At 37.6% G+C, this 24118-nt stretch overlaps 3 protein-coding genes across 3 annotated transcripts; 2 read left to right on the top strand and 1 right to left on the bottom strand.

The window, feature by feature from the left end:
- Positions 1–1227: 1227 nt before the first annotated feature.
- On the bottom strand, positions 1228–11209 carry LOC108041282 (transient receptor potential-gamma protein). The gene is made up of 16 exons (XM_017119166.2): positions 11173–11209; positions 8502–8680; positions 8065–8433; positions 7669–8001; positions 7425–7607; positions 7134–7368; positions 6661–6956; positions 6330–6598; positions 5331–5447; positions 5084–5279; positions 4818–5012; positions 4291–4513; positions 3852–4217; positions 3065–3340; positions 2881–2999; positions 1228–2822 (listed from the first exon to the last, which is right to left on the bottom strand). Exons 3-16 carry the CDS (start codon positions 8413–8415, stop codon positions 2595–2597), a joined length of 3387 nt encoding a protein of 1128 aa, XP_016974655.2. The 5' UTR covers positions 8416–8433; positions 8502–8680; positions 11173–11209; the 3' UTR covers positions 1228–2594.
- Positions 11210–13092: 1883 nt separating this feature from the next.
- LOC108041283 lies at positions 13093–15407 on the top strand. The gene is made up of 2 exons (XM_017119167.2): positions 13093–13422; positions 14959–15407. Exon 2 carries the CDS (start codon positions 14970–14972, stop codon positions 15306–15308), a length of 339 nt encoding a protein of 112 aa, XP_016974656.2. The 5' UTR covers positions 13093–13422; positions 14959–14969; the 3' UTR covers positions 15309–15407.
- A 5973-nt stretch (positions 15408–21380) lies between these two features.
- On the top strand, positions 21381–23479 carry LOC108041285 (RE1-silencing transcription factor). Its single transcript, XM_017119170.2, has 3 exons — positions 21381–22464; positions 22566–22838; positions 22899–23479. Exons 1-3 carry the CDS (start codon positions 21580–21582, stop codon positions 23229–23231), a joined length of 1491 nt encoding a protein of 496 aa, XP_016974659.1. The 5' UTR covers positions 21381–21579; the 3' UTR covers positions 23232–23479.
- The last annotated feature ends 639 nt before the right edge of the window (positions 23480–24118 follow it).

Raw genomic sequence — 24118 nt, 5'->3', positions numbered from 1 at the left:
TGGAAGCTTCAGCGCATCGGCTTAAGATATTTACACATCAAACACAATATCGATCAGTATTGGACTACAGCATCTATTTACAGCAGTAGTACAGTTCTAATGGATATTATGTTCTATGTAAAAATACCTCGAGCCGATCCACTCAAGCTTTGACTATATTATTTTCTTATCAGCTTAGGATAGAGTTTTTGCAGTACTTCTCGAAGGGTGTACATTTTCGTCTGAATTGTCTCCATGGCTTCTTGATTACCTACCATTCCGTTCAGTTTCGTCTCGAAGACCTGCGGAAAGATCTTCTTCCAAGTTTCCGGCAAGACTGTCTGTTGGCCTTCGATCCTGTCCAGCTTTGCCAACGTTTTATTCTGTGATGCATCAAGCGTGATCCTATGCAGTTACGCGGAATTTCCCACACTGAGTTGGCGCGTCCTTCAACAGACACACCGATCGCGCACTATCCTGAGTTTCTGCCTGAAAACCCTAAAGGGTTCATGCAAAATTTGTGAAAAAGAAAATGTTGAAGATTTAAACAATAGAGTATTATTGTTGATGAATAAAAACCTGAAGAACTGAACACTTGTCCTTATCCCCACCATACGATGATTTTGACATAACCCCAAGCAGCCGTTAATTTGAACTGCAAATTGATGGTTATTTGAGGTTGTGCCAAAATTTAGAGCTGATTCGGGTAAGAAGCATAGCTTTTGGATGCAGCGACCCAAAATGTAAGGCTCTAATGTGTAAATAAATTAATTTGCTAACAAAGAAGACAATTATCTTTGCTTATTGGTTTTCATTATTTTTGCGTAGACTAAATTTGGTTATTGTTTTAATTTTTTTCAAAATTTACAACAAATGATGATTACTTTATAAAAAGACCCTGCATTGTATGTATTATAATTGACTTTAAAAAATTATCAAAACTACCACCAGTTAAAAAAAAGAACGCAAATATAAATAAAAAGTTTGTTTTTATTATTTGTATATTTTTATATTAAACAAAAAAACTATGGTTTTTATTATTATTTTTAAAAGGGGCAAAACACAGTAAGTACTCAACGATGCTTTTAAAAAGTGCTATGAAATGTATTTATTTAAACTATTTTTTAGTTCGAAAAACTCTTTGAAAGTAATTTTTCCACAGAAAATAAATAAATGGTACACACATTTCGATATATTTTATTAATTTATGTTTCCGTGCAAATAACAATTTTTATATTATTCTAACACTGTATTTTGTATTTCGTTTGCGTCCTTAAATTGTTTTTAATTTTTTTTCTGGCAGCAGCAAAGATATGCCTTGCAACATATTTCTGCTGTTCCACAATAATTTATTTATATAAAATGCTATATGATATTCCTTGTTATTGTTTTCGTTGATATTTCGTATATTGTTCGTGTATTTGTGGGTATTTGTCTACTTCAACGCAAAAAATCATCTAAAAATGTCGATTATTCATATTTGTATTCTATATATGTATATATTATATATATGCTAAAATCGTCGTGTGTGTAGGCTATGGATATGCACATCTAAGTCCGGATATATATACCCATAAAATGCAAACACTTTAGTAGTATGCGATTCGATTATGGTTTTTTGTGTTGGTTAAAATCGGTGTATAAAATTGTGTTATCTTTTGGTTTATTTACTTATTTTGCTTTGCGTTTGCTTTTGCTTTGCTTTGCTTTTCTGCTTTCTTGCTTGCTTGCTTGCTGGAACAACAACAAATCCTTCGTTTCAAAATCCATTCTCTCAAATCAACAAATACACAGCGCTTGCCTCATTACGGGTACAGTCCGTTTCAGTAATTTAATGTTCATCCAAAACTTATGTGTATAAAAAATATGTTTCATGCTAAGGCAACGTTCAACATCGATATGGGATAGTTTAGTATTCATATTTGTATTTGTTAAAGGACTTTGTTGGATCTTTGTTTTCTTTCTTTGTTTTTGGTGTAAAAGGTTTCTCTATAAAGCGATTGCATGATATGTGTGCTTCATGGTTCAGGTGGAGGGGATAATCTTGATGCTTAGATGCTTTTGCAAAGTTTTGAAATGGGCTTGATTTTAAATATTTTTTTACGACTTAAGAACATTTTTAATTGTATCAAATTCGGACGACTGCCTTTCTTGGGAACATAGTCGTTGTATGGCATAATGTAAACTTCGGCTTATCGAGGATAATTTTTTTGTAGTTGATTTGATAGTAAGATGAAAGGTAGAAGAGCATAAGCTAAAGTAACGTAAATTAAGTTTATAGGATATGTTGAGGTATAGGAAATATCGTTTCAGTAGTGCAAAGTAGTTGTTTCAGAGTTGTCCGTGTCGATTAACAGTTTTTGACTTTGGTGTGCTAACTCGCTAAATGGTCTCTATACCTTGACTTGGTGAGGTAATTTAAGATCTAGGCTGTGTCGGTTTAAGTATAGCTTCCTTAGACAGTTTAGCTCCACTCCAGTTATGTCTTCATATCAAAAATGTCAACAATGTGTATCTGTATAGTATCTAAGTGTATGCTTCAGGTGCGCCATCTAAGTAGTTTAGCTGCTTTATCTTTGGTATCTCTTGGCCTTTTCCAACTTTCCGAAATTCCCTCAGCCAATGGCTCCCGTGGTCGAAACGCAACTGGTGCTGATCAGGGGTTCCCTGGAGTTCACGGACGTATTCGATGGATCGATGGACAGCGTGAAGGTCGAGTTGGTCTCCACCGAGTCGTGTTGGCTCTGGGTTTGCTCGTGCCGGCGTGGCTTGACCAACTGGGCCGGATCCTTGTGCTGCACTCCGGCCTCGGCTGCCGGATAGCTGGACACTCGCTTCAGGGTCTGGCCAATAAAGTAGTTTCATTAGTTTAGTTTACCAATTTAACTGGAAGCAACTCGCCTTATCATTTAGTATTTCAGCAGCATTTGTCGCTGCCACGGATTCGGTAACTGGGCAAATATTCTTGCTCGATGAGAACTTTTTACGTTTACGCTTCAGTGCAGCAATGGCAGTGAGACCTAAATAAATGGTACGTATAGATCAGAAAAAGGATCTGTGTTTAAGGTATTAACCTATAACTCACCGCTGGTTGTGTGAAAAAAATGCGAACCGACTCCCACGTGGGCTGATGGCGAATTGCTGGCCACCGAAATCGTGGGCGTTGGCGTGGACGTTGCTGTGGAACTGGCCTCTCCATGGTATCCATATCCCTGCTGCGTCGAGTTCTGGGCATAGGTGACCCGCATTTGTCCATGAACTGGAGTGGCTGTGTGCGAGGAGTTGCACACGGAATCTTCAGACTTGGAACGACCCAGCATTTTGCTAACGTTGCCAACCTTGGCCGCTTCTATCAAGGTACCTGCAAATGATAATTAGAAAGTTATATTAATACTTAATGAAAGTAAAACATTATCAAATTATTTTAACGATTAATTTCCATTGCCTAAAAAGACAGATTTTAAACAATAATATTGTGGGTATTATTTTAACAATCTAGCTTTCTAAAAATACAACATTTAGCATAGATTTTTACACTAATAATGAATTTCGATTGGTTTTTTAATGTAATGATAACGTTAAAAACATTTCTATTGGCCCTTACAAGCTTTAAAAAATAAATTTTATTTTTCGCAAACATCATTTTTAAAACCATTTTTTTCATGCCTTAAAATAGTCTTTGATGTTTACTAATTGTTGGAGTGTGTAATTTTAATAAAAATAAACTGTAACTAAACTTTTCTTAAAACTATTTCGGCTTGCATTTTAAAAAATAGGCACAGCTATATACATAAATATATTAGTACGTAATGATTCCAGTTACATACAATTAACCAATAATAATAAAATTAGATACATAACAAAAATCATACCCCATCTTTTTTTGTGTCCCGCAATGCGCTTGTTGTACGGCTTGAGGGCGGACTTGTTGTACTTGGTGACCTGGCCACCGGGGGCCAAGGTCGCCCCCTGATTTCCCTGGGAGGCTGTGGGCGAGGTCGGTGACTCCGAGCCGCCGCCTCCACTTCCCGCTTGACTCTGCTGGCGCTTGTGCATAAAGTTCGGCGTGAAAAGGGTGGATAGCGTGGAACTGAGGATCTCGTGCTGGTTGTCATAGTTGTCCAGCGATGTGGAGAACTCGGCCACGGGTGCCAAAGATCCCGTAGAGCCTGGCGGTGCGATATTGAAGCCCTTCATCAGGCGACGCTCCTTTTGCCGGTTCTTCTTGCCACCACCTCCTGTGGGCCATATAGAGAACCCATTTAAATAGAGGTTTGTTAGTAATTCCAATCGATTTTCAGGGCTTACCACCACCTTGACCAGCCGTCACATTAGTGTCCATGCCGCTGTTCTTGAGTATTTCCACCAACTCGCACCGGAAGGCGGATATGTCCTGCTTGATCTCGTTCACATCGTCCTCGGTGACGCCCTGGGACTCGGCCTTTCGCTGCTCCACGGTCACATACCGTCTGACCAGATTCCGCATTATCTGCTGGTACTTAAAGTCCCGATCACTGGCCTGCTGCGCCTTACGCTGCAGAAGATGGAAGAAAAAGTGTGGTTATTTTTAGAAAGCATTTAAATCTAAAATCTATTAATTAAACACATCGTTTGGTTTCGTTTTCTCAACAAGATCCTATACATATAAATCTAAAATCTAGTATTTAAACGTTTGTGTTTAAGTCCTTTAACCCAAAGGATATTATGAACTTCAAATGTAGAATTTTAATAAATGTGTGATAATGGAATAATGTAATTATGTATAATAATGAATGAGTTAAGTTACCTAAAAATGTAAAGGACTTATGATGTGTTCTTAAAGAAATTGGGCTACCTACCCTTATTGTCTTAAGATGCTCCCGTCGAGCGGCAGAGGATCCGCTACAGAATACGCGACGCATCCAACCAATTCCATACCAAATCGACTTTGGAGTGGGTATAATGTTAAAGGGTGGCGGACAGGTACCACCCTCCTCGAAGTAGCTAATCCAGAGTTTCGAGCGAGCAAACTTCCACTCGACATCAGCACGTTCCTTAAAAATTAACATAAATTTAGTTGTACCCACCCAAGTGTAAAAGCAGTTAACAAATACAAAGTACATACCGAAATCAGTTGATACGAATGATTCATCATGGCAATGAGCAGGTTGAGCAACACAACAATATTTATAACAGAGTAGGTGCCAAACATCAGCATGCCCCAGAATCTGGTGAAGATTTTAATGCCATCCAACTCAAAGCTGTCCAAATCTATCAGGCCAAAGACAGCCCAGAAAAGAGTTTGCGTGGTCTCAAATAAACTGGAATACATTGCATTCAATACTTGTTAAATTTGTATATAGATTACTTACTTAGAGAACCTGCGCCACACAATGCACGCATTCGGATCGTTTGTACCATTCATGTTTAGGAGAGCACTCATGGGAGAAACCTCAGGACAACGCTTCTTTTCCAGATCCGCATAGTACCTACATAAAGAAATAAAACATTAATTAAGGTGCAATAATTATTTTTGCACATCATCACTTTGTTACAACCAATAATTCATCGAACTCCTCATCTAAAAATTTCCGAACCCCCATTTTTATAAACCCCCTTTCCAAATTTTCGAAAAATGGCTTTGTAGGAAAATGACCTAAAACCTGCACTTCCAAGCCCATAACTTTTGTTACAGACATCTGATTTCAAAGTGGCATACCTCTAAATGATTGTGGTTTAATCCTGTAAAAAACTGTGTTCTCAGCTTGGTTTGTATTTTGGGGTCGATTTTTCGTCATTTTGACAGTGTTACCCCTTTACAAATTTTCAAAAAAATGGCTTTGCAGAAAAGTGACCTAAAACCTGCACTTCCAAGCCCATAACTTTTGTTACAGATATCCGATTTCAAAGTGGCATACCTCTAAATGATTGTGGTTTAATCCTCTAAAAAACTGTGTTCTCAGCTTGGTTTATATTTTGGGGTCGATTTTTCGTCATTTTGACAGTTTTACCCTTTTACAAATTTTCGAAAAATGGCTTTGCAGAAAAATGACCTAAAACCTGCACATCTTAGCCCATAACTTTTGTTAGAGACATTCGATTTCAAAAAGGCATTCTTCTAAATGATTGTGGTTTAATTCTTCAAAAATCTGTGTTTTTAACTTGGTTTGTATTTTGGGGTACATTTTTTCCAAATTTTCGGAAATGGCTTTGCAGAAAAGTGACCTAAAACTTTTCCTACATACATCCGATTTCGGTCGGACCTTAATGAATTAAAAAAGATTTTACGACTTTTTTTACCAATTTAAAATTTTCAACTACTTTACGGGGCATGCAATAACCGAAACGTGATATTATTGTTCTCAACCCACCACAGCAGCTGGTTGAGACCACTTCCAAAAGCGAATAGGACGAGGACATATAAAAAGAAGAACTTCATGATGTCCATCACCATCCGGGACAGCGACACCTGCAGTGGCCCCAGATGCGGATTCACCGAGAATATATAAACCAGCTTGAGGCTACTGAAAATGTTCGCCGCACTGAATAGGCCCTCCGATATCAGCATCGGATCCCAGGCGTCCCAACGCTCGCGCGGCAGATCCGTGGCATGCGAGTTGTAAATCATCTCTTTTTGGACCTGTAAAATATAATAAATATTATACAACAAATAAATAAATGTCTTTTGGGATATAGATGTACCTGAAAAAACGATACGACTCGCAAAGCGACCGTGGCGACATATAAGGAATTTGTAACGAAGTCGATCACATTCCACATATCGTTGAGATACTCCTGCAGTCCCACGTCCCACAGCTGCTTCACCTCGCTCCAGATGAGACCGCTGACCCAGGCCAGGATTAGCCACTCAATGAAGGTCGGCTTGGCTCCTCGCTTCGTGGGCAACTCCTCCACCGTGTTGAGCATTCCAGAGGAGTCCGCAAAGAACCAGCCGCCAATGAAGGTCTCGATCCTCTGGGAGGCCAGCATTAGAAGAACTGGAAGGGAATAATTTAATACTTTTTATAAATACCTATAAAGCTTATAATTAATTGCTATGCATTTAACTTAATTCAATGATGTCGACTGAGAAATAATAATAATGGTTACCTTTATAAATAAATATATTATTATATTTTGAATGCATTTAATTTTTTTGAGTCCTATTTACTCACACAAAAAGGTGAAGTAGGATGCGCTGTGGCAGATGAACTTGATGAAGGGTTTGCGCATCGTTTGGCCAATGCTGGAGTAGGGTGCCAGGATGTAGGCCAGCGAGAAGATGGGGAACAATATCCCGATCCTGATAATGTCCACCGCTTGCAGGGCCATGTTCTTCCTCCGAAAACCAGGCAGTCCTTCGTACCAAATGCTTGCCAGCAGCTGTTGCACATTCGAATGGGCCACGAACTAGAAAGGGTTTGTATATTATATTTTTATATTCCAATTTTTAATAGTGAACCAACCTTTTTCTGGCGCAGCTTAATGGCCAACTTTAGGCGGTTTAAATGCATCCGTTCGCCGTGCTCGTAAACCGGACCGGTGGGATCATGGTTGAGCAGGATCTCCAGCTCGTGGGAGGTGCGAGTGTGGTCCAGCAGGGCGGTGGCGAAGTCCTGGCACTGCTTGCGCAGCTCCTGGTACTCGTTCTGTGGAAAAATGTATAATAAAATACATATATTACTTGCTATTACTAATACTACAACCCACCTTAAATTCGTGCTCGAGGAAACTGAGGCGGCGCAGCTCCCAGGACAACTCGAAAGCCGTGAGGATGGGGTCCTTGGAGGAGAGAGCTATCAAACTGGGGCTGGCCAGTGCCCGGTAGGCGTTGATGCGGGATCTCGAGTGCCTGAGGGAATCCTCCTGCCTCGACTGGACGCACTCATCGCAGCCACATCGCACATCGTGGGGCATGGGCAGAACGGCTCCGCGATCCAGCAGGATCTTGATGATCTCATAGTTGTCGCGGTGCGCCGCCAGGATCAAGGGCGTAATGTCCGGCGTGAAAGTCGACGTATCCTCCGAGGCGGACTCCCAGCTCTGGGGGCAAACGTAATGTGCTTGATCCTAAAACAATTAATTATAAATATTCCTTCTACTCACATGATTGCCCTCGCTGTGGAAGGTGACGTTTTCGTGGTCCAGCAGCACCTCCACAGCCTCCACAAATTCCTCAGAGATAGAATGCAGCAGGGCATCCTTTGTGTCCACATTGTAGTTAATCAGCAGCTCCACCATCTCCAGATTCTCGTTGTCAATGGCCATCAGCAAGGCAGTGCGTCCCAACGGATCCACGCAGTTCACGTTGATATATTCCGTATCCTGGGCCTTCTGCAGCATCCTGCGAGTGCCGGCCATATCGCCCCTCTCCACGGCCAGCAGGAACTTCTTCTCCTCCAGCGTTAGCTGTCGGATCTCCTGATGCGGCCGGATCGTGTTCTCCTCCTCCATCATGCCGTGGATGCTGTGACGCTGTTATGTTTGATACATGCATCGGTGGTTATAATATATCATGGATGATCCCACATATGTACACCCACCTTGACCCGTCTGGCTGGCTCAATCTGCACCGCGATGTGTCCACTGCCGCTGCTCTCGCTGCCCAGTTTCTTCTCGGCACTGTCCGCCGCATCGGCTCCATTTTTGATCTTATTGAGAATAGGGGCCAGCACCGATTTCCGACGTGCTGGACTCACAAAGTGCAGCTTTTTTCCGTCGTCTAATTGTAGGAGACAAAAACGGAAAACGTATAATTTAGGAGTTTACAAATTTAAAATAAAAGTTTATGGTATATTAAAAACTTTTAAAAATACTGGAAATGGGCATTAAAAATGGTTGATCTTATTCTTTTTTGAAAATTAGCGAACAATTCTGTTTAAAATATATTCCGATAAAAAGTTATGGAAAACAGGTATTTTCTATACTCCTATTATTGATTTAATCAGAAGATATTAGCTAATTGAGCTAATTGAATTAGCTTGAATTAATTTATAAAATAATCAGATTGATTACATTTTTATAAAGACGACATTGCATAAATAAATAGACACATTTATCACTATCGAAATTTGTAAAATAAATTTGAATAACAAGAGATTAAAGAATTGTAATTTTTACTATTAGAGCCTACAGCTTAATAGACTTAATAGGAATCTCTATAGAAAGTTATTTAAATAGGATTTTTTAAATATTTAGACATTCGAACTTATTAATTTTTATAAATAAGATTTATTTGTTAACCACAGACTCTCATAATTGCACACAGACGGTCCCGAAATAGAGCTTAAATTCCATCCATCGACTGCGTTCATTGCAAACCGCACATATGTCTGACGGAGATAATCCGGTTATTTTCCACCCAACTCGACCTTGAACAGGACCCACATGCACACGGACAGACGGATTTTGTTCAAGGTTACAGCTCCCTGGAAATCATCAAAATGCCATTATAAAATATTTGCTCTGATTTTTAATAGCCTTGGGGTGTAATCGTTATCGTTATCATGGCTGGGAAATAAAATAATAATTCACAAGCGCAAATGCAAACACCAAAACCAAAGAAGAAAGGGAGGACGTAGAGCAAACACAAACACGCGGCGTATACGCGATATGCGGTGGGTTGCAGGGTGGCATCAAAAATCTGGGTCAGTTATTGCCAGTCCTTTTTTTTTTATTAAAATGCAATGTGTTTGTATGTGGTTCGATGTGTTTGTCACTTTTTGGCATTTAATTCCAAATGACATTGACATCGCATCGGCAGCCAAACAAACACCAAACCACTCCACTGTCCACATGCGCCCTAAAAATTCCAACCATATTTGCTAAACCCTCGACTTGTGTTTTATTCGAACTGTCGCAAAGACTTTTACAGTTTTGTAAAGTGCCTGCCGTTTTTTTAAGACTTTTCATTCTTAGGACTTTTTAATACCCTTTTTAACACTAGGCGAATTGAAATATAATATAATTTTCACCATGTTTTTTCTTTAAAAATTGCCAACGAATTACATTTTTCATTGATTGGACATTTTATAACAAATTCAACGAACTACAATATTCCAACAGTTGGTCATTGTTTTATAGGGGCTTAATTAGAAAATAAAAGCTCTAGTTGATTTAATCGGACTTTTGGCCAACAATTTATTAGTGTTTGCTGTACAACTTAACCAAAATATAATCCAGATCAGCAATACCAAGCGAAATAATAAAGCCATTTCCGTATTTTCGTATTCGAACTTTAAACTTTCGCAATCGTTTTTTATAGATGAACGCATATATAGTGATTGGATGTTTTTGAAGAATTATGCATATTTCTCGCTGATTTGTTACCTTATATGATGGTTTTATATCATTTCAATACCATCCCCTGATCTGACTATAACCTATTGCAATCAGATTTCATTTCATTAAGACTATTTGTCTACTTGTAAATTAACTTTTAAATGGTCTCACTTTAGCAAAAAGTTTCAGACAAGGCAAAGTCGCTTTTTTGCCTTCCACGTGCGTTGAACTTTCATTGATTTCACCTACAACACTCGCACACACACCAGACATTCAGGACATGCACACACGTATATTAACGTATTCCTTTGAGTGCCTTGGTGTGAGTCTGCGCAGGACTTAACCTAGGCAACTTTCTTTTAGGTTGTCGTAGGTCGCGAGCTCACGTAAGCCATGCTGAAAGGCAGGAAAAATGGCGTCGGCAGTGCCGTAATTTTGCACACAACCAGGCAGCACTAACACATGTAAGCATGTACACACACACCCACAGATAATCTTTTCACGGCTGGCATACTAATCACAGGCAGGACCCATCGGAATGCTATCGATTGACCTGAAAACTCGAACCCCACACAGCTGCAATTTAAATTCCTGCTGAAATCACAGCTGCTTAGGTCGATATTTATTATTCAGTTAGAATCATTAAAAGCTAAGTAAGTGACGAATCTGTTAAATGGACAGTCAGTTTAGAAAACTAGAGATTATTATGATCTGAATAGCATTCCAAATTAAAACTGTTTTATATTATTAATTAATATTTTCGCTACCGTTTTTTTTTTTAAATACATTTAAGCAGATATTTGATTATTACCTGGTAGCTTTTTTTATGACTTGTACTAAATTGAAATCAACACATTGTATTTTCATGCCAACAACGTTGCGTATACGTAATGTTGATATGTGAACGAATTTATTTCAAGATTAACGCCTTACCTTCGCCTTCTTCGCCCGCTTTCGCATCGCTCCATTTCGACAACTGCAAGGGAGATGAAAATAGCAAGCCGTTAGTAAGTTAGTATAGCTGCTAGTCATATTAAAACAATTAAATAAAGAGATTAACAAGTAAGCTACAACACATTTTGTTAGTAGTTGGAGAAAAAAATATATTCTTAACATTTCTAATCTAAAACAATTTTAGGTTAACTTCAAAATAAATGTATAACATTATATCCCATAAATATAATAAAATTAATAAGCTTACATTTCCACATTTATAATCGAAAATATTGCCAGGCTACCAAATCGATAATTCCGCCTTGAACATTTTGTCGAATTTCCTGCGCGAATAATACCTTGGCGGCAGATCACCTCAGCAGGTGTTTTTCCTGCCAGCCGCCAAAAACAAACCGAGGACCTTGACACACCACAGGCTCAGTGGAATCTGCAGCCAACGGCGGATAATTAAATGTCAAGATTGCAAGTAACAATAACGTGGCGGTTAAGGTGAAAGGGGGTTTAAGCTCTGCAGCATTTGTTGTTGCCTTCATGGATGACCAAACAAGCTGCCACAAAACATGAATCCACCCACACAGTCTATGATGGGGGTATAAAATGCTCCGAGAATACACAGTGAGAATAAAAAGGATATTTTGCAAATAAATAAAGTCCATGAATTAAAAGTTGTTAGTACGACTTCAACCATATAGCATTTAAAATAAGATTCGTCTACAACACATGGCCAATTATGTGAGAGCCCAAAAATATGCAATATGGGTATTTTTGCAGAGATATACCGAAACAAAGAGCAGTTGGCAAGCACGTGTTATGTATTTAACACTGCTCTCCGCAGTGCTTTATCTCTCAACAATCGACAATCGAAACACAAAAAGAGTTTGTTGCTATGCGTTTTTGGTTGTTTAAGTTATTAGACCCTAACACACTAGCAATTACAATGATATAAAAAGTCCACAGTGCTTATGGCAAAAAATTAATTATAAAAGTAATTGGATAACCATAAAAACAAGAAATCGGGCCCTAAAATATTAGCAACAATTGGTTAGTTCTTCCGAAATGTTATCACAACGAAGCAAAGTTTTCTCTTTTGAAAGAGTTCACCGAACAATAAAGCTCTTATCTTTTTTTGTTTATGCTGAGAGAGTAAAAGAAATGACGAAGTAAATACGACTCAAATAACCTTACACTTCAGTATGTTGAAAACATTTCAATTCAGCGGAATATACAATGTCTGCAGCAGACCCAATTATATACTTGATGTACGCCATTTATGTCGGAGTCATGATTTACGTCATACGAGTGTTGTGTATAACTCAAAATTGGTGCGGGAATACTCCGCCCCCCTCGCGTCCTCGTGTTGTTCATCGGCGACCCTTTCGTAATCGTGTCATCCGTGTGCATCAATCCCATACACAGCATTCTGGAATACCAACTGATGACCTACCGGATTTTAATATATGGTCAACTGATAACCTACCGGATTTTAACCTTCCGGATTTTAATACATGGTCAACTGATGACCCACCAAATGAAAGTGGAGGTAACCCTTTCTCAGAGAGAGCGGATACATGCTGCGACGATACCTACAACGATAGCTGTAACGATGCATGTAACGATACTTACAACGATACCTGTAACGATACCTACAATGATACCAGCTACGATACCTACAATGATACCTGCAACGATACCAGCTACGGTGATGATTAGTCAAATCCATGCCAATTGTGGAAAAATCGACTAAAAACCCTTACTGGGTGAACATCACGATTATAAGCAATGATCAATTAAAAATAATTAAAATTATTGAATAACGAATTAATTGAAGTTATGGGAAAGGTATATTCCTTCTAAAATTGTATTTTTTCAAATCTATAATCGAATATATTGCAAGGCTACCAAATGTGTTCCGCATTGAACATTTTGTCGAATTTCCTGCGCGAATAATACATTGGCGGCAGATCACCTCAGCAGGTGTTTTTCCTGGCAGCCGCCAAAAACAAACCGAGGACCTTGACACACACCACAGGCTCAGTGGAAGCTGCAGCCAACGGCGGATAATTAAATGTCAAGATTGCAAGTAACAACAACGTGGCGGTTAAGGTGAAAGGGGGTTTAAGTTCTGCAGCATTTGTTGTTGCCTTCATGGATGACCAAACAAGCTGCCACAAAACATGAATCCACCCACACAGTCTGTGCTGGGGGTATAAAATGCTCCGAGAATACACAGTGAGAATAAAAAGGATATTATAGAATACGATTTGTTTGATCCTTAAATTAAATAATTTATATACTTCATAAAAAGGAAGAATGCAATTTCTTTTTAGAATAAAAAAATCTCTTTTTAATTAGGTTTTTTTTTGTTTCATTAAAATTAGGAGAGCCAATTATATGAAAGCCCAAAAATATGCAATACTTTTATTTTTGTACATTATGTTTATGTTCAAGGAAATGCCGAAACAAAGAGCAGTTGACAAACACGAGGTCTCTCATTGCGACATTCGATATGCAACAAGAATTTGTTGCTAACACCCTACCAATTACAAAGGTAAAAAATGAAGGCCAGAATTCTTTTGGCAAAAAATATTAAGTTGTGAAGTCTAAATAAAATATTTTGTCCCAATTTCTCATCCTTAAATATAAAGGTAATGCTGTTTTTTAATATTTTTTAATTTAAAATCAACTTTTGGCCAACCATAAAAACAGGAAAACAGCCTTAAAATATCATGTTTCTTCTGAAACATTATCACAAGGAAGCAATGTTTTCTCTTTTAAAAGCGGGCTCTGAACAATAGAGCTCTTGTTTTTTTTTCGTTTCTTATACAATGCTGAGAGAGTATGTACATACATATATGAAATGGCGAAGAAAATGGCACTCAAATAACCCTAAACTTCAGTATGTTGAAAACATTTCAGTGCAGCGGAACTAATAATGTCAGCAGAAATAGAATTTTTAATATTTTTCTCAACTTTTCTGCTAATCCTATGTGTTGTTATACGCATAATGTATGATTGTTGCAAGGCTACTCAGCCTTCCCCGCGTAATCGCATTGTTCATCAGAAACCCATTCGTAATCGTGTCGTGCGTGTGTATCGTTTCCACACACCGGATTTTGGAACATATGAAATTGGAGATGGCCCTTTCTCGGAGACAGAGGCGAATACATGCTGCGACGCTACTTTCAACGATGTCTGTAATGATACCTGCAACGATACCTGCATCGATACCAGTTACGGTGATGATTAGTCAATTCAATGCCAATTGTGGAAAAATCGACTAAAATCTGAGTAAACATAATTATTATAGGCAATGATCAAGACTGCTCGCCTGCCAGTAAACTAAAATAATAATGTAAAATGTATCTCTAGAGAACTGGCATTATTCCAATAAAAATAAAGAAAATACTCATAATAATAATTTTGTTTATAAATATTTCTTATTCAAAAATTTACAATTTAAATTTGGATAACCATAAAAACAAGAAATCGGGACTTGAAATTGTCTAGTTCTTCCGAAACATTATCACAAGGAAGCAATGTTTTCTCTTTTAAAAGCGGGCTCTGAACAATAAAGCTCTTGTTTTTTTTCATTTTTTAAAGAATGCTGAGAGAGTATGTACATATATGAAATGACGAAGCAAATGGCACTCAAATAACCCTAAACTTTAGTTTGTTGAAAACATTTCAGTCCAGCGGAATTAATAATGTCAGCAGAACTAAAATTTTTTATATTTTTCTTAACTTTTCTGCTAATCCTATGTTTAGTTATACGCATAATGTATGATTGTTGCCAGGATACTCAGCCTCCCCCGCGTAATCGCATTGTTCATCAGAGACCCATTCGTAATCGTGTCGTGCGTGTGAATCGTTTCCACACACCGGATTTTGGAACATATGAAATTCGAGATGGACCTTTCTCGGAGACAGAGGCGAATACATGCTGCTACGCTACCTTCAACGATGCCTGTAACGATACCTGTAACGATTCCTGTAACGATACCAACAATGATACCAGCAACGATTCTTGTAACGATAGCTACAATGATAGCTACAATGATACCTGCTACGATACCTGCAATGATACCTGCAACGATACCAGTTACGGTGATGATTAGTCAATTCAATGCCAATTGTGGAAAAATCGACTGTAATCTGAGTAAACATCATTATTATAGGCAATGATCAGGACTGGTCGCCTGCCAATAAACTAAAATAATAATGTATATAAAATTCCATTAAAAAAAAACGAAAATACTCATAATAATATATTTGCTTATAAATATTTCATATTAAAAACAGTTTCTTTTAATAGCAATAATTAAAAGAAATTCATTTTAAAATGAAATGAAATTAAAAATTAACTGGAATATCTACCGTATGAGTAATTTTTATTCAAACTTTGAGACAACGGTTTTTGGACCACCCTAATGTACATACATTGCACATTGTGTATATAAACAATAAGGAGTTGACTGATAACCAAAGAGCAGTTTTTATAAAAATAATTGAGAATGTTTAGAACGTTTCTTATCGGCAAAGTTAAAAATTTATACAACGCAAAAATGTATATAACATTGTTCAAATGAATGCAGCGCAAATAAAAATGTATATAAATATTTTTGTACACTAATGTGTGTTTAGATTGGATAAGCTATATATAAAACAATTTCTCAAATTAAAGATTAACCGTGCCTTTCTGTCAGCCAAAAAACGGACAAATTAAACAATTTAAAATTGCTGAGGTAAATTTAAATTGACATTTTTTTCTGTGTAGATGAGCGAGAGAGATGGCTGGCGACCGAGGCGAAATTCAGGTTCAGGTTTGTTGCTTCACCTCCGGCGAAGGCTGCACTCACATCCGGCAGCCGATCCTTCGGAGGCTGCAGGAGCAGGACGAGGGGTGGAAGTGGGTGGCATAAATCTGGCATGCATGTCTCGAGTGTCCTTGTTGCGGGCAACAAACGCCAACGACTTGTGGCTCCACACACACACACAGTGCGTGTCCTTGGGAAATTCCGCAGGCAAAGACAACGTCGAGGACGACCAGCAACAATAATAGCAACAACATCTTTTGCAGAAGCCACAGCAATGAAGAAAACATCAAAACAACCTAACAAATACTCCCCAAAACGGCACTCTCGACCCGGAAAAATATTTTGCATTTCACACTGCTTCTCATTAGCTTCAAAATATGGCTAAAATCGTCGATTCTGGAAAGCATTAATATAACATTTTGTTTATGATATCTTTTGCACTTAACACATATATTTCATTTTTCACATAATTTAAAGTACATTTTAAAAAAATTATATGTTAGCAATCCTAAATTACATTGACAACTTTTGTATAAGAATATTGACCTATTTAATAAAACTAAAGCTAGAAAAGTTCGACTGTAAATATCGTTTATAAAAAATGCTGCTTTATAAGCTCATTGTAATATGATTCGTTTTCATATACACGTATGTTAAAGGTTTGTATTTTCAATTCTAAAAGTCACCTATTTAGGGTATCAAGAGAAGCCTCTCCGCTTTCGAAGCATCTTAACTTTGTTTTCATTCTGTTTTTGTTTGTGGCAGTAACTTGAGTCTGAAGATGAGGCTGAGGATGCCAAGGCAACGCCAACTACTTGGAACCCATTTTACCCCATTCACCCTCAATTTTTCGGAGAAGGCCAAGCGTGAGCTGCTTGAGAAACAGTTCAAAGTGCAGGGGTGCAGCCATATAAATCAAAACTCAATGTGAGGAAGGCACAACACAACATTTTCCTGTGGAAATGCAGGTCGGCATTACGTATACGCCGTGTTGTCAGCAATTAAAGGCAAACTTGGCGAGCAGCTGTTGTTGCCATTCGTGTTTTTGCTGCAGCTGTTCGCCGCTGTCCTTGAGCGCCTTCTAATTGAGGGCACTGCACTCGCCTGCGGTGACCCCAAGCCACCCCTTCTGCCCCCCCCCTTTTACCCCTTTCGTTTGTGGGCTTTGTTTGTGCTTAAAAGCTGTTTAACTGTCCACCGCCCTACACCTCCCCTATGTTTCACACAAATGTGGCCAAAATAAAAGTAGTAACACAAATTAAAAATATTTTACACATGTTTTAACCCAATGTAGGTTTAAGAATTCGGAGAGTTTACATCTGAAATAAATTTGTAACAAAAATGGGATATCAAATTACCCAACACACTCCACGAATTAATCAGAAATCGGTCTACCGAGTCATTAAATAAATTGTATTAAATTAACCAAGTAATGTTATGCGTAATAAAGTTCTAACATTATATAAAATAATCGTATAATTATAGATTGGTTGAATTGTTAACAATTCAGCTAGTATCTGGCTTTAGGACCCCGTGCTCAGCTATTATTGTGACCTCCACAGTATTTCTGCGAGGATTGTAGTTGCACTTGTGTGCAGTGGGGTGTGCGCCTTTGTGTGTGTTAGTGTGCCAGCTTTTGTTGGGGGTGCAACATGCAAATGAATCAAATTTCTTGCATATGTTAGCCTTTGCATACGTATTTGTGTTTCTGTTTGTTTGTTTATTTGCATGGAGCAACTTAAATGCAACTGTATGCGCCCTACACAAATACTAATGCCCGCGAAAACACACACCATTGCCAACCTGAAAGTAGGTTAACTCGTTTTTACGGTTCAATTTTTACAGTAACGCACGAAACGCGACAAACGAAAGAAGGCGAAAAAACATATTCTTAAGGATTACTTTATGATACTGTTATGATCACAGAAAGTTGGTTCGATTTTAAAGACAACAAGCATACATAACACAAGTCTTTCCTCAAAGTCTTTAGAATACTATTAATATGTAAGTTTCAAACAAAGGAATTCTGATACAACAAAATAATATTTTATCTTCACATTGCTTTTCTTTGGCAATATACATACATTTCTTCCAAAACTTATTCCATCAGGTTATTGTCTACTCATTTTATGGGGCGTCGAAGATTTGTTCTTGATTATTTCTTAGATAAACATATAATCTTTATTGTTTTTATTAAGAACATAATTCCTCGTTGTATTTCTAAAGTGTTTTCACACTCCTTATTCTTTTTTATTTTACGAATTTCAATAACTATATTTAGCAGATCTATTTGTATTCTATTTTAAAATATTTTTAACAATAAAGGAAAGCAAAATATTTGATTGGGAAAAACAACCAAGTAAGGCGAACTAATGAAATGATTTGATAGCCTGTTTATCTTTTTTTTTGTTCGTGCCAAATGAAAAATCCAGGTGATACCAATCATATTAATCCTGACAAAAACGTGTACTCTTGCTTATACTACATTATAAACTAATCAATCATATTCTCTTCAGTTTTCCGCTTCCAGTTCCATTTTATTGAACTCTCCTTGTTTAAATTAAGTTAATTAAACACAGTTTTGAGTGCAACAACATCAGCTTGCACAGAAACAGAAAATAGATGAAAAGTCTATCGGTTCAGTGCGACCTTCTCCCCTTCCTCAATAAAACCCCTTGCATCGAGCAACTTGGTAATCGAGAAACTGGCACAAGTGGAAACTGAAGAGTCATCGACAGGACGATGATGGGATGAGGACCTACCTGGACAAAGGGTCAAAGGCCACTGGGCAAACAATGACAGAGGAACAGCAACAGAGTAATAATCCTTATCAACAACCAACTCATTCCCCTTTTAGCAAATAAAAACTGTACATATTTGGAATACAAATTAGCATATTAATGATAAATACAATTTTTAAAATTTTTTTTTAAAAAACATCCGAAAAATTACTATTACAATATGAATGGGTTTGAAGACTGTCTTCTTGCACATTTTATTCAAGTTTTTAGACAACAAACACACAAAATTTCAAGTACACTTATAATTGTCAATAAATAATGTTTATAACATAAATTTTGTGTGCTAAAAAATGTTTCTGTGTAGAAGGGGACCTCTTCACTCACCTTGAGTTGAGATTTCCTCTTGAGGGCTGCAATTGAACGAGTTTGCTGTCGTAGAACCTCCAGTGCAGCAACGAGGTCAGAGGTCGAAAATCAAAACGAAATTGAAAACTGATTCCGGCAAAAAAACTGAAATCATCGAAATGAATAGCAATATTTGGTAGCGTGAACTCAGAAACTCTCTCGAAATCGGATTTTATTTTTCAATATTTGCTTTTTCCTCAATTTTACATACTCTTGCAAAGGGTGGTACATTCCCAAATGTGTTCAAGAATCAAAAAAAGTATAATTAAAATGCTAATATTTTTAACTTTCTTCAAGTTCTATTAAGATAAGAAATCATTTTTCAATATTATTTGCAAATAATAAATAATAATTATTTTACATTAATATTTTTTAATTGCAAGAGCATCTAATTTTAATTAAATTTCAACATTTGCTTTAGATTTCCCCGATTCTTATTGCTTTAATTGTTTACGTTTGCTTGAGGAACGGAGCGAAAAAGATGAAAAACATATCGTTTGAATTATAAACAATTGGCAGTGAAATTGGTTTTCAATATTTTCGATTAATTTCCATGATTGCGTTGTTTGGCTTTAATTGCACGTTTTGACTGACTAATGAGTGGGTGATGGATGTTTAGCCGTCAAGTTAATTTTTAAATACTTAAGAATAATTGCGAATATTTGAGGTTTCTCTTTCACTTAAAATAACCTTGCGCAATTTAAAATTTTTAAGTCGGTGGGAGGGGGTTCCACTGTATATTTCCGTTACGTGCTGTGCAACCGGAAGTGCACACACACACAAACACAAAAAACCAACACAATCACACTCAAGTGCATGGGGTTCCTTTTTTATATATTTTTTCTATGGCTTGGTAACTTTCAAGAGGGTGTTTGACCCATAAATGAATTTATGCCAATTTAGAAAGGAAAACACAATTGTGGGTGAAGGAAAGCATTGGGCAGGTTGAGTGTGGGCGGGGGCGTTGGCTAACCAATTAAAACATGTTTTTTTGTATGGGGTTGTTTATTTGTTAGATATTCCCTGTTGCTGTTTACAGGGGCAGCATAACCGGATATATTTGTGCAATTATTTTAATGGCCTAGACACCAACACAAACACACACACACAGTAAAGGACAAGCCCTTTTTTTTCATTTGAAATTTACTTTCTTTCCTCTAGCTTTTCGTTTGCCTTTGGCCAAAATAAATAAAGTGTTTTTGTTTGTGCTCTTAAATAATTGGAAAATATTTTTCGGTTGCGCACTGTTTTTTTCCGAGTTTTCCGTGCGCCTTGGCCAGCAGTCGACTTGCAACTGAGTGAGTGAAAAAGCGAAACAGCTGAAAAACTGCAAGGACTCCCGATCCCAAAAACCGAATCTTACAGCCCAGACGAACTCTGAACCGAGTTTAAATGGCTGGGGGGATGGATTTCCATTGAATGGTGGCCCCAAAAACTCAATGAAACCGTCAAGCCGGCTGCAGGCGATGCAGGGCGCATGTGTCCTGTAGTAAAACGGCAGCAAGGATAATGAACTCTGCCAAGTGCAGGTCGCTGCAGGGGCGTAAAATACGGCTGGGGAAAGGTCCTCCAGCCTTATACTTTTGTGAATTTCATTCAGAATTCTGAATTTCAAAATTATATTTAACGTTCCACACTTAGTTGGGATTTGGAAAACTTGTTTGACCTTACCTTTTTTAAAAAAACCGCGCAATAAAAGAAACATACTCACCAACACATGTTCACCCACATTTGCATCCTTGCCAACACTGTTTGATGAGTGATGAGTGGCTTGGGTACGATTCGATATCCGTGACTTGGAACCGATCCGATAGCATTTACTTTGTTTTAAAATAAAATTAAATTTGTAATAAAACTCTCATCTGAATAATCTTTAATTAATTATTATTTAATTTATATATTCATATTTATTTGTCAATGAAATGGAACTCAGATATTTTTTATATAAAAATTTAATAAAACCTTAAAAAAGAATATGTTTCAGCTTGGAAATGATGCCCAGAAATAATTATTTAATTTAAAATGTATACCTTAATAAATTTAAAAAGAAAACAAAGTACAGAACAAAAAGTTTATAATGTCAACGATTATGTTTCAAATTATAATACTTTATCATATTTCATACTTGTAAAATCATTTTCACCAACCCGTGACAAAACGGAGAATTTAGCGAATTTATCGATAAGAAAGTGTGACCTAACATGGCCTCTCTAGCTAGGCGTTTTGGTATTCTGAACGAAAAGCGACGATCTGTTGTTTATAAATAAAAATTTAGTTAACTTAAAAACATAAGTTCATAGAATTACTACACAATCTTTGGTACTCCACTAAAATGTGTGTGTCCTCCTATTCGAAAAATCATCGATGGTTTCGGCTGCAACTGTAATATCTCTGTTATTGGTTGTGGTATCAATGGTTTCCTAGCGATGCTTAGCGAGGATCAGGGGTCGTCGGAGGAACCAGATGGACCCTGCGCAGTCTGGAAATACCGCTGTAGCGTCGCCAGATGTCCTTACAGGACAAACAGGCCCTACAACCTGTGGCGTCACGAGGAGTCACACTCGAATCCAATAGAATCTAAGCTGTACGGTTGTCCAGTTTGTGTCTACAGCACCGACAAGGTATCCAACCTGAAGCGCCATATGTCCTCCAAGCATCCAGGGGCCAAGGATCGGCTGCCGGAGACCCCGCCTCTCGATCGCACTGCCAAGATACAGTGCCAGGTGATGGGCTGCAGGTATGAAACGAATCGACCATATGACCTCAAGCGCCACATAATGGTGCACAACAACCCGGAGAAGAGCCACAGGACCTACAAGTGCTCATTATGCACCTACAGCTCCGATAGGAAGGCCAATCTCAAGCGGCACCACGAACTGCGGCACTCTGGCATCGAGGAAGCCATTCAAACCGCGGAGGAGTTGCGTCAGGAGTTGCTAATGGAGGAACAGATGCTGAAGGAGCAGAAGCTAAAGGATCAGCTGCTAGAGAAGCAAAATCTGAAGGATCGCAAGCTAAAGGAACAGGAGCAGAACGAGCAAAAGGTTGAGGATCAGATTGTAGAGATTCAGATCATGGAGGACCACCTAGAGTGCAAGGACATCCAGCTGCGGTCAAAGGTCAAGGTCCCTCCGGCGTTGCCCAAATCAAAAGAGAACCTGTTCAGCAGTTTAATGGAGGACCTCGTCGGCGAAGAGCAGACGGAGGACTATGTCTACGAACCAGTGCAGAAGGAGCAGCCGCCACTAATTACCATATCCACTTGCAAACCGCAGATATTCCAGGGAGACATTAACAATAAACAAGTTATTGTAAGTAAGGAATTAAGGCTTCTTTGAGTAATCATATTCGACAAGAGCAATTCACATATTTTTGACATGTTTTGACCTACTTCATCGCTATATTTTTCCAGGCTGTCAACGTTAATGGCCAGCTTCGGTGGTTTCAATCAATAGATCCGCCGCCAGGAGCTCCTACAAATCTGGAATTGGCCGTAGATAAGCATGCACAGCAAGAAGTTATCGCCCAGCAGCAAATGGACGAGTTGGATGATGAGTTGGCCCTATCCTTAGCCGAACAGGATCAGCAGGAGGAATTTCTTGTTGAAATGCTCACCGAGGAAAAACAATCCCCAGCGGAGAAACCAGATATGAAGGGTTTGACTTGGAGTTGGAGTACGCCGCATGTAAGGCAAAGCTATTTTTTTCAAAATCTAACCATATTTAAAAAAACCTTTCAATTAAAGGGCGTTCATCATATTTCTACTGCAAAGTTAGAAGACCAGGAGTTTGTTAAGGAGTCTAAAACTGACGATACGGATGCTGACTTCCCCGATTGGTGGGACGATGGAAAATACACAAAGATGAATAAAAACGAAATCTTTAGGAATCAACCTCGAAAACCTACACAGGCAAATGTGCAGCGCATCCTTCGCATTATTTATGATGTTTATTACAAACCCTTTAAAGAAGACCGCAAGCAGTTCGAGACCTTTCAAATTAAGGATTCGTGGTTGTGCGCCACTCGCATGACTCGCATGCAGATAATTAAGGACATGTACTCTAAGCAGGGCACATAAAGTCCAAAAAATTGTAATCTTTGAACTACTTCGTAGGTTTTTGAGAACGGAAATATTGTTAGCTTTTTTAATATTGTAAAGTGTACGAGTTAAATGGATCGCGAAAAACTTGAAATTTTTTACTTGAATATTATATATTTTTAATGTAAGTACAATTGTATGTAAAAATTATTATAAGTTATAACAAATTCAGCATGAGCCAGGTTGCCAATAATAAATAAATAGCTACACAAATATCACTTGTTAAATTGATTTTAAATACAAAAATGTATAATTTTAGTTTGTAAACAACTAAATTTAAAAAATCTTTAAAATTCATGTGTGATAAATCAAGTTTTGACCTTGAATAATTTAAATCATATCACTTTACATTTTCGAATTGGCAGCGTTTTCCGAAATCCTAATCTACACTATTATATATATTTCTTCCAAAATTTGTGGTATTTTAAATATTTTATGGTATTTAAGTCTAAACTAAGTAAAACGTATTTATTTGATACTTGTAAATGAATTTTAAAAGTCTGCTTGCCAGCTGTTCTCCAAATCGAACTTAAAGATATTTTTGCAATTCAACTCTAATCTGTTAAATTCTTGAAAACCAGATTTTTACTACTTTTTTCATCATAAAACCATGGCAACTGTGGACAATACTATTTTCGACAATAAAAAAAAAGTCTGAATATAAAATTATGAATAAGAAGCAATCAAAGAGGCTTAGAAAAATTTTACAAAATACATTTTGACACTACTCAAATAGAATATGCACAATTTTCACATAAATTAAAGATATAAATTTATAATTATTTTTTTTTGGTTAAGAATGTACGGTAAATTCATTTTGTAAATTAATGGTATATAAATGGTATTTCTTAAAACCAAACCTTTAT

This window comes from Drosophila rhopaloa, unplaced genomic scaffold (genome assembly GCF_018152115.1).
Source record: "Drosophila rhopaloa isolate 14029-0021.01 unplaced genomic scaffold, ASM1815211v1 contig_2, whole genome shotgun sequence".
NCBI classification, from domain to species: Eukaryota; Metazoa; Arthropoda; class Insecta; order Diptera; family Drosophilidae; genus Drosophila; species Drosophila rhopaloa.
The sequence above is the reverse complement of the archived record's forward strand: the minus strand, read 5'-3'. Positions and strand labels throughout refer to the sequence as shown.